At 37.6% G+C, this 11,690-nt stretch overlaps 1 protein-coding gene across 1 annotated transcript; it reads left to right on the plus strand.

Annotated features, from left to right (window-relative positions):
• The first annotated feature begins 380 nt into the window (after positions 1–380).
• On the plus strand, positions 381–8,713 carry LOC133325361 (serine-rich adhesin for platelets). Its single transcript, XM_061534138.1, has 5 exons — positions 381–426; positions 493–2,637; positions 2,713–6,341; positions 6,390–6,610; positions 8,578–8,713. Exons 1-5 carry the CDS (start codon positions 381–383, stop codon positions 8,711–8,713), a joined length of 6,177 nt encoding a protein of 2,058 aa, XP_061390122.1.
• The last annotated feature ends 2,977 nt before the right edge of the window (positions 8,714–11,690 follow it).

Here is an 11,690-nt window from a genome sequence, read left to right on the forward strand (position 1 = left end):
TTGAACGATTCAGGTAGCAAGACTTGTCGGAAGCCATCTGTGTGCATATTATCCCAGCTTTAAGATTGCTTCCAATTAATTATACGTTTTTTGTAGACCATTGGTACAGACAGATGTACGAACATGTTCTTACTTCTGAGTTAAATGTTAGGCACGCGTCACTTATGTTGCCTCCCTTTTTCAGAGAATAACATTCGGAGCCAGGTGTACTTGCGTTCTTATCAGTTCTTTGTGAAAATTGTAGTCATTTTTAAATAATTTGTAAATACTAATTGTTGTTTTACTTCACAGGACCCAATGGAAAATTCGTATTGATTGAGAGGATACACAAAATTTCTTTCACAAATTTTGACATTTATTGGAATCCTAAGAAAGGCAACATGGAAACTGTGGTTTTAAGTAGTGACATTGCACGTCTTGTTTTGGGTAAGTTCGCCGGATATACACGTAATTCAACAAGCATTTTCTAATGACCGTCCACTTTTTTTATAGATTATTTAAAATCACAAAATCTGAAAAGAGCAACACACACATTTTGCAAAACATCACCATATTTGAAACAAGAATTTTCGGCGTTTAAACATGGTCTACAGACACATTCATTTTTTCCCGAATTAGAGGAAATAATATGCGAATATGTTAAAATATCAAGAAAAGTTGATCTAGAACTACCCAAATTAAGCAATGATGTTCGCTTTGAATTCCAACGATTAAAGCTATCGGAAAAAGTTGCCGTCCTATTAGAGCGAACCGCTGACAATCACCAGGAAATTGCTTCAGTCAAAAATGCTTCATCTAATTTACAAACATCGGCTGGTTCGGGGAAACAAACCAGCAATAGTATTAATTCCGACAAGGAAAATAATGGCAATGGCAAAAAACGTAAACGTCCTCATGATCTCAATCATTCCCACAATAACGATATATCTGGTGATACTAAAACAAAAGATTCACCATCTTATCGTACAAGTCATTGGTCGAAGAAAAGACGCATTCTAGAGCCATATTGTTTTCTGAGTGCCAAAGCTCTGCAACGGCATAGACTTCGCTATAATATCTGTTTGTCACCCTGTGCAATGGGTAGACGAGTTGATTTAAAAAGTCATGACGATAGAGATGGAGGTGATGATGACGACGAGGAGGACGAAGATGAAGACGATGAATGGTCTAATTCATGTTCAGAGATTACAACTGAAACTGAAGCGGGTGATACTGAAGATACAGAATGTGATCCCGCCTGTTCTAATGGAAAAGAATTATTCAATGGTGAAAAACCTTCCAAAGAATCAACGCCGCGCAACAAAACCCAAGAAGAGAAAATACGTACTCCAATATTACCGGAAATTTCACAAGCCATTCTTGATAATCCAGAATTTCAACAGAAATTGGTGGAAAATATCAATCAAGCCCTAAATAGTTCAGCAACAAAATTACCACCCTCAAATTCTGATGTAAAGGCAACAGAAGATCCCGCATCACAAATCACAAACAATCAAACTACCAGTACACAGGATCAATCCGCGATAAGTTCCACTCAACTACTTGATCAAATGATTAAAAATATACTCGAGGCAACAGAAAAAGATCCCAGTTTTGATGCAGTAATACACGATGTTTTAGAAGCTTCAAATAAACCGATCGTACAATCAGCTGCAGTTCAATGTAATATTGGAGCACCAACGGCCGATGCATGCGTGTCCGCAGCTGTGGGAGATTTTAATAAACCTCTATATACATCGACTGAACCACCACCATTGGTTCCTACCCGACCCCAACCAGCAATGATTGATCAAACTTTAACGGAGCAGCATCAACTGCCGCAGGCAGTTAATATTAGCCCCATCGATATACCACCTCGAACACCTTTGATTATAAGGAATGCTGTGGCCGCAGCAAATGCATCAAATATGACTACTACGATGGCGAGCTCAGCCCAAGATCCTCCCAGTTTGACTGCGAATAATTCGTTTGGCTCGTTGATCGATCCGAATTTCTCCATCTCAAAATTGATTGTATTGAACTCCAATGACAGCGCCCAGAAACAACATCCCGAGGTCTCGATTGGTAATATTACAGCAGAAAATATAATAAACCAATTGACTACAAGCAGTGGTGGTGTAACAGAAAATGTTAGCGGCAGTGGTGTTGTAACCGATACTAATGGCGATGATCAAGTATTTTTCGATTCTTCAACTGGTCAACTAACATTTCCTTTATATTTAACCAATGATGGACTTTTAGCTAATTTACCATTTCTGATCAATAACGAAGTGGTAACACAACAATTACAAACAAATAATATTGCCAATATGGATGCTTCGCGCATAGAAATCCCCTTGTCTGAACCAATTGTTGTTTCAGCTGATCAATTTCCACGGAATTCAGTCATAATTGGCAGTATTAAAAAGGCAAATCAACAACTAGAAAATCCAACTGTCCAACAGCATACTGTAGAGAAGCCAATAAATGTTGAACAACTTACATGTAGCACTGAGCCTCCAGGATCGTTGGATACACGCTTGTCGGAAAAAGCAACTCCCTCAACTAGCGGTATTGTCAATACCAAAGCCTATCGTAGTCTTTCAACGCCACGAAAACGCGCTTCACATGTGAGAACATTAACATTCTCACCGCGAGGTCCACAATTCACGTCGGGTACACCATTATCCACAAGAAGAGAAGCTTTTCAAAGAATGCAAAGAAATGCTTTAGCGAAAAATGCCAATGAAGGAATAAATCCACCGACTTCACAGGCAAACAGTAATGAAGAACATGCTAAAGGAGGAAATTCTGAAAAACCCATAATTAAAAATGTTGAAATTTTGAAAGGGACAACGGCAAACGATACTACTTCCGCCTCAGTTAATGAAAGTACCGGTAATATACCACCACTTTTTGTGGCCGAGGAGTGCAGCAATCAAACTGTTATTAACAAACAGGTTTCGGCAGCGATAACGGCTAATGATACAGACAAATCTAATACCAATCTTTCGGATTTGTCCAAGTCTCAAAATTCGATTACTTCAGTCGAGAATACACCCAAACGTAAGCAACAGCGAAAAACTGCAGTACGTTCCTGTAAACGTCAACTATCCAAATCTCAAACCGAAGAAGATCTACAGGTCGAAAAAGCTGAGAAGGAAAATGAAAAGAAAATACCACCACAAGGTACGGAAGAATACGAGAAGTACATGTTGGAAGAATGGAATCGAATTAAGAATTCATCCAACACGGATCTTGATGTACGACTGAGGGAATTAAACTCAAAAATGACTGTTTTGAAACCAGTGAAGAAGGTCAACACAAAGAAACGGGTCAGGCGTAAAAAACCTGCTGCCATTAAACGAAAGGAAAAAGAAATGGCCGAAGAAGCAGAAGAACTTGAAATGTCTAAGGAGATGGTAAATGAGTCCCAGGAAAGTGTAAACGATTCACAGTCAGCCCAAAAGAGTACAAATGTTGATGGGACAAAGGGTTTGGAATCGAAAGAAGAACCTAGTTACAATCTGGAGTCCGTAGAAAAACAAAATGTTGATAATTTGGGTCAAAAGAAAAAGTCTAAAGAATTTTCCATACAAATTTCAACGCCATATAAAGTCGATGAAACTACGATAGCTGTTGCAGAGGTTTCTAGCGCACAAAATAAAGCCAAAGCTGAAGATCAGAAATCCAAAGCAGAAGAAACTGCGCAAACGAATCCTATAATTCCCAAAGAAAGTCATACAGAGTCTAAAACACAACCTAAAGAATTTTCACAGGAAAAAGCAAAATCACCAGTATCGGTATTTCATGCTCCATCCGGCCAAGCTCCCCACACGCACCACCATCAACCACATCATTCTGACCCTCCTCCACCACATATAAACGAGGCATTGGAAAGGGAGAAACGTACCAGTAACATTGCCTTACTACTCGAGACACCCTACAAAGATCCAAATGTGTCAAATCTCTCCACCGCATTTATGCCCCCAACACCTGGTATATTTGCCCCATCATTGGAAACCCCAGCTGGCAAGAATAGAAATCCACACGATGATATGCAGGCCTCAACTTCATTCCTATTTGGTTCCTTAACGAAAAGTGAATTGGATACACCAATGTTGAGTGCCCTAACTCCTGGTTTTCGTTTTACACCATTTGGCATAAAAGATGCGGCTACGCCGCGTAGTGTAACTGGCACGGAATACTCTTCGGGAGGGGGTTCATATTACAAACCTGATGAAAGTGAAGATCTCGATCGGAATATCGATAAAATTCTAAGGGATTCAGCACAAAAGAATCAAAGACAAGAACAAAATGAAGAAACCGATAGAACTGAAGATGACGAAGAGGAAGGAGAGATAAAATCTCCAAAAAGAAATCCCCCAGAAACAGATGAAGAACACGCTGCCCATGCCGTTGAAGTGGAAATTCCAGTGGAAACACTAAAAGTAGAACCGATTGTTTTAAAACGTGTCAAATCATTCGGCACCGAGGCTGTTGATAGCGTGGAAACAGCTAAAATTGATCCTCATTACACATTGGTTTCTGGTTTACCGGAAATAAGCGCTGCTGAAGATGAAGAATCTTCATCATCCTCCTCATCGTCTTCTTCGTCGGGATCATCTTCCTCCTCGTCATCATCATCATCGTCCGATTCAAATTCCTCTACAAAATCCAAAACTGTTGTGGAAATCAAATCCACCAAAACCCTCTTAGATTTGGATAATCTTTCGGAGATATCCAGCACAGAGGATGAGGAATGGAAGAAAATTGTTACCGAAAAGGATGAAAATTCCCAATTAGTCAATATTGATGGGGAGGTGCGTTATCCAGTACGTAGTTGGTTAACGCCAATTAAAGAAAACATTGCCACGGACAATTCCACCATATTGCCTATGCCGGCACCGGTTACAACCGCAACATCAACCATAAAGGTAACCTTGCCCCTCAAATCAGCAGAGAAAAGAAATCGCCAAATTAAAGAGCTTGAATTAAAAAGAGAACGCATGAAGGAGAAACTCAAGAAAGATGCTACGCTGGTGGGCGCTACTGAGAGAGTGGCGTCCACAGCAACAACAGCGCCAAATATTTCCGCAGCATTGGCAGCTACACGTTTAATGCATGCCATGCGTGATCACGGCAAGAAGCCTGCATGCTTTGAGATACCACCACAAATGTCGCCGCAGGTAATTACGGACGAAAAACGTTCAATAGATGTTCTAACAGCTCTACACTTATCGGCCAAAAAACAATTACCAAAAACTCCCGAATCGAATAAACCGAAAAATAAATCCAAAATCGAACATCCGCCTACGCCAGAAGATCCGAATACATCCAGAACGCCGGAAAATAAAGAAAATCCGAGGATGAATATTTCATCAGCCAGTGGAAAAGGCTCGCAAAGAAAATGTCTACCAATAGAGGCAAGGCCTGTTGCCAAGACCATAAGAAAAACAAATAAGAAAATTGTGCGAACGCCACTGGCCTTTAAGACTATTCAGTCACCAGGAAAAATTAACTCTCACAGCACAACTACAACATTGGCAGAATTGGCCAATAAATCCAAAGATAATTTATTATCACCAGCCATTGCAACTGTGAGAGTATCACCGCGCCTGGTTAAACCCAGAAAAACAACAAAAACTAAAAATTCACCCGAGTCCAAAACCAAAGCTAGTCCAAAAACCACAAAGGCAAAAACGGCGGCAGCAGCAGCAGCCCCAAAACCAAAGGCAACACGTGCCACCAACAAAAAGAAAGCCGCGACGTCAACAAAGGCTAGTAAAAAGAAGATGGATTTAGATGATCGCCGCGAAGGAATGTTGGATGAACGAGTGATAAAAGAAGATGAAACAAAATTGGAGGTACCACCACCCCCAATTCATCCCAAACTTAATATCAAACCTAAAATACCCTTTAAACCTGCAAAGACCAGTGGCAAAACTAAAAACAACAACAATAACAATGAATTAGCCGAAGACGTTGTGGCGCATGAAAAAGAACACCAAACTGTTACACCTGTGCAAAATGACGAAGCCCTGCAAATGGAACAGGAGGCAGCAATTAAATCTATACAAACAGAAATTACAAATCTGCCACTGGAACCAGCTGCTGAAGCCGCCGTCAATGATCCAATATCTGAAGATGATGCTACATATGATTGTGAAATTGTTACCTATGATGAAAGTGATTCAAAACATTTTATTCATTGCACCTATCAGGGTTCAGATGAACCACCACCTACACCAGTAAAAATACACGATTTGTCAAATTATAAAATGGTTGTTTCTTTGGATGGTGTTGAAGAACATGTTTGGCGTATCTCTGAAGGTATAACGCTATACACCAGCCAACCAGCAGTAAATCCTCCAGCATCATCATCATCGGTAATAAAAAGTGAACAACAGCAGGGTAAAATACGTACTGTTCCGAAAAAACGAAAAGTACGTGTAACACATATTGCCGATGATAAACAATCTGGTGGGCCATCAGTTGTGAATACAAAAATTGCAGCTGTATCATTGAAAGCGTTTACATCGGCAGCAACACCTGGAGCAACATCAACACCGGTGATTCAGGGTGGTGCGGCGATATCTCGAACCGAGGCGACGTCTAAAAAAGATGAAGGGTAAGTCATGGATGGAAATACTTTTCTATATTCATTTTAAATAGTTTCCGGAAAAAAATATTCCATAAAAAATCAACGATTCATATAGCGCCTCAAAATGTATTTCATAAGAAATCAACGATATATTTGGAGAAAAAAATCCTCGCTTCTTTGAGTCCCTCAAAAAGTATTTTTTTTTTATAAAAAAGTCATGCTTCTTTTAGTCTCTGAAAATGTATTCTTAAAAATCCCGTTTTTTAGACCATCAAAAAATATTCTCCAAAAACTGCACGCTTCTTATGGTCCATTAAGGACATTATTTAAAAAAAAAATCTCCCAAAAAATATTCCTTGGGAAAATCCACGTTATTTTTAGTCCCTCAAAAAATATTATTTACAAAAACCCTAAGTGTCGTGGATCGTGCTCCCTTCAAAACTGATTGACTGACTGACTTAACGATTTATCAACGCCCAGACGAAACGACTGAAGCTAGAATCTTGAAATTTGGCGAGAGGCTGGGTTTTTGGAAATTCGTACGAAAACTGCACGAGTGTACTAAATATGGTACAATTTGTATTTAGCCCCGATAGAACTAGAACTCTTAAATTTAAAATGAAGGTCACTGATTGCGTGTAGAATAGATGTAGCATAGGGGTTTTTTGGACGTTGGAACTACAAGTATCCGAAAAGTACTAAAATGTACTAAATTTGGTATAATATCGTAGCATGTGAATGGATAGAGCAAAACATTTGAAATTTGAAATGCGAATTAAGTTCGAGAAGTAGGTATATAAGCAGGTGATTTTGAACATGTACTTACGTATACGTAAAGTACTAAACTGTACTAAATTTGGTACAATTTGAATTTTAAGAAGCGGATGGATCTGGAATCCTGATATTTGAAATTAACATTTGCGTCAGAGTGTAGAAAAGCGATATGTTGTAGGTCGTTTTGAAAATTTGTTCACATGTGTACGAAAAGTACTAAATGTAGCACCATTTATTTGGCACAAGGTGAACCGAGCTAACCACTTGAAATTTGGAATCTGAATTAAGGTTGAGAAGTAGTTGTATAAGGAGGTGGTTTTGAAAGCGTATACGAAAAGTACTAAATTTGGTACAATTTGAATTGGAAGATGCGGAAATTTGTACTTATGTGTACGAAAAGTACTAAATGGTGCTATATTAGGCACAATTTGGATTTAGGAGAACCGATAGAGCTGGAACACTAAAACTTGGAGAAAATAATATTAATTGAGTGTATGAATGGGGGTATGGATATTTGGAAATTTGTACTCATGGGTACTAAATTGTACAACATTTAATAAAATTAGATTTTAGAGCTGGTGAAATTGATAAATTGATAATTTTGTGAATTCGTACTTATGTGTACGAAAAGTACTAAATTTGAAAATTTGGTCTGGAATCCTGAAATTTGGAAATAATAACTCTATTGCATTCTGTGTGTGTAGGTAGTAATTGAAATTTATAATTATGGGTACAATTTGGATTTAGGTGCACCGATAGAGCTGGAATCATGAAATTTGAAATTAGGATTGGAGTATGTGGGAAGTTTTGATTGTTAGGGTAGGTAGGAAAGGAAATTTATATTAACATGTACTAACTGCCACTAATTTGTATTTCGGTGAACCTATATTTCAAATTTGGATTTTTTTTTGAAAATAAGTAATAAATGATACAAAACTTGGTATAGAGCTAGATTTATGTTGTGGTCCGAATTGTTAGGCAGTGTTGCGATATGAAGGTAGTTTTGGAAAATAAAATGTTAATCATGGTAGTTTTGGAAAATAAAATGTTAATCATGATCGGTATTAGTTTTGAAATAATTCCATATTCGTTAGCGAAGTAGCGGGCATATGCTAGCTTCTTTTCGACCCTCAAAAATGTATCTTTAAAAAAATCACGCTTTATTTCAGAAATAATTCTTTTATTAATAACAAATATATATTTTTTTGATATCATTTCAGTACTAAAACGACGACAGCAAATAATTCTGAAAAACAATCGCCCCACAAAGAAGGAGAAGAAGAAGGATGTAATGTAAATCAAAAAATACACATAGAAGATATAGAATCTATATTATCGCATTTGCATGGCACTTAGAATCATCTTGTTTTTGTTGTTAGCAAGCAAAAATAATCAAGATTGAATATAAAGTGCAATGTTTCTTTGGTTTGGTTTTAACCACTATTCTTTTATACAAAGAATATCATAACACACTGTATTCAAAATAAAATTCGTTAGATAATAAGTACATAAGTTATATGTAAATTTTATAAGCTAAAAAATCATACATTATTTTTATTAATGTTAATATAGTTATATTAAATTTATTAATGGATTACTTTCGATTTGTTATGGAAAACAAAAACAATATTATTTTTTTTTTAAAAAAATTAAAAAAAAAAAAACGTCTAGGAAGGTTCCAGATAACGCAGTTATTTCAAAATCATATATTTTTTTAAAATCATTATTACTTTTTTACTTTGTTTTGAAATGTTTGTTGTTATGCGAATCAAATAATTTGAAATGTTATAGCCTAACAGTCGTTTTGTTTATCAAAAAAATACAATTTCGAATTCAAATCTCCGCTGTTAAGTTTTGAAACTTTGCCGTTTGAAAAATGTAATAATTCAAAAATATTATTTCATTTTATTTTACAACAACATGTAGATTGCACTGATATTAGTTTTGCTTATTATTATTTTTTTCTATTTATCGTTATTTGAAATAAAAAAAAACTTCTCAAAAAAACTATGTAAATTTATTGTATAATAAAATAAAACAAATTTTTTATAATAAAATAATTAATACTCTTAACTGGAATTTTAAATTAAAGATTATTCATTTTTGAAATATGTACTTACTTACTTAGCTGGCTTGTTACAGAACGGTTGTTCCATAAGTCGAGCTTAAAAAACATTTCCAAACGCGTCGGTCTTGTGCGTATCTCCTCCAAATTGAAAGACCACGTTCCAAGATGTTGTTTTCTACTTGGTCTTTTCATCTGATTCGTGGCCTTCCCTTCTATGGGAAGCATCAGTAGGTTCGCTTTTATATGCCTTTTGAACTGGGGCATTATCATTCATTCGCACAACATGGCCTAGCCATCGTAGTCGCTACAACTCAATACGACTGACTATGTCGATGTCCGCGTATAAATCGAAGAGCTCGTGGTTCATTCGACGTCGACGCAGATCGCCCCGTAGATTTTTCGGAGAATTTTTCTTTCAAACACCCCAAGAGCTCTCTCATATGCTTGCGTAAGTACCCATGCTTAAGATCCATATAACAGAACGGGTAGTATCAGCGTCTTGTATAGTGTGAGTTTAGTCTGGCGGGAGGTTGTTCAACCTATTATATCGATGTCATCAGCGTAGGTGAGTAACATGTGTTGTTTGCTGTATAGAGTGCCATTTCTGTTCACCTTTGCCTCTCGTACGAACTTTTCCAGCAGTATGTTAAAAAGATTACACGACAAACTGTCACCTTGTCTGAATCCTCGTTCGGTATTGAAGAGCTCCGAGCGGTCCTTTCTTGCTGATCTTGTGCAACTTAAAGTTGTCCTGCATAGTCGTATTAATTGTACAGGAATGCCGAACGCAGACATGGATTTAAACACCTCTGAACGGATAGGGCTGTCGAATGCGGCTTTATAGCCGACGAATAGGTGGTATGTGTCGATGTGTTTTTCGTGGATCTTTTTTTCAGGATTTGGAGCAGAGTGAAAATCTGGTCAATGGTAGATTTGATAGGTCTGAAGCCGCTTTGGTATGGTCCAATAATGTCATTGACCATTGGCTTCAGTCGTTAACACCACATACTGGATAGCACTTTATATGCGATGGATAAGGAGACTTATTCCTCTATAGTTGGCACATATCGTCTTGTCTCTATTTTTGTGCACGGGATACAGTATGCTGAGGTTCCAATCATTGGGCATGCATTCCTCTAGCCAAATTGTACTAATCAGCTGGTGTATGCTCCTGACCAGCATCTGACCACCAGTCTTGAATAGTTCGGCTGGTAACTCGTCGGCTTCTGCTGCTTTATTGTTTTTGAGCCGATTAATTGCTTTTATGGCCTCGTCTTGGCTAAGTGGTATACACTATATACCGTCATCTCTTATTGGGTCTGGGGTATCTTCTTCGCCGCCACTATTTGATACCATAAGCTTTTCAAAATGCTTCTTCCATATCCTTTGTATCTGTCACCAGGTTTCCTTCTTCATCTCTACAGTAGGATGTGCCTGCACCAAAACCATCGGTTTGGTGTTTTACTCGTTGGTAAAATTTCAGGACTTCATTCTGACTCCTGTACATCTCGATTTGCTCATGATCACGTTTTTCTTGTTCTTTCTTCTTTTTTTCTGAAAACACGTTTCTCCTCTCTCCTTTTCTCCCGATAATTCTCCATCAGGTTACGTCTTGCTACTGTCTGCAGGGTTGCCCTATACGCTGCGTTTTTCACATCAGTAGCACTACGACACTCCTGATCGTACCATGGGTTTCATTTCTTTTGAAATATGTATAAACACAGAATTAAGGTGCGGATATAGTCATGTTCTTAAATCGCATCGAGAGCACATTGCCCCCAGGTCAGCAAAAACCCTCAAGGTATACATCATCTATTTACAGGATGGAGGTTTAAAATAATTAAATTTTGCTTTAGAATATGTTATATTTTAATATAAAGAATTCAGAGAGCAGAGTAGCGCGCAAGGTTGTACATACATACATTTCGTCTATCATCCATATGAAATATTTTCAGACGGACAAAAGAAAAAATTTCGTAATTCCCGCATACACATCTAGTGAAATCTATTCCATTCACTCTTGACGATTTCCTGCAAAATTTAAAAATAAAATCCTTAAGACTACAGGACAATTTCCTCCGCACCTGCACCATCGTCGTATTTGACATGGTGGGTAAGTGTTCATATGTAAAGGACATCCTATGAAATATTCATAATAGCAAAAATTATGGATAATCACAAAATTTGTGCAGTTGACACGACAAATGATTTTTGTTGTGATTTCAGTTCTCAATTGGTTGCGGTACAGTCGTCGTATTCGTCGTT

This window comes from Musca vetustissima, unplaced genomic scaffold (genome assembly GCF_032173495.1).
Source record: "Musca vetustissima isolate MV318-11 ecotype Yass unplaced genomic scaffold, APGP_CSIRO_Mvet_v1 utg1214, whole genome shotgun sequence".
Taxonomy (NCBI): domain Eukaryota; kingdom Metazoa; phylum Arthropoda; class Insecta; order Diptera; family Muscidae; genus Musca; species Musca vetustissima.

What these genes read in the sequence shown, in the direction of transcription:
- LOC133325361 (XM_061534138.1), top strand. Translation starts at nt 381, where the DNA reads ATGGAAACTGTGGTTTTAAGTAGTGACATTGCACGTCTTGTTTTGG. An exon ending in CATTGCACGTCTTGTTTTGG is followed by an intron (nt 427 to 492) that starts GTAAGTTCGCCG and finishes CTTTTTTTATAG; the next exon opens with ATTATTTAAAATCACAAAAT. An exon ending in ACGTCTAAAAAAGATGAAGG is followed by an intron (nt 6,611 to 8,577) that starts GTAAGTCATGGA and finishes ATATCATTTCAG; the next exon opens with TACTAAAACGACGACAGCAA.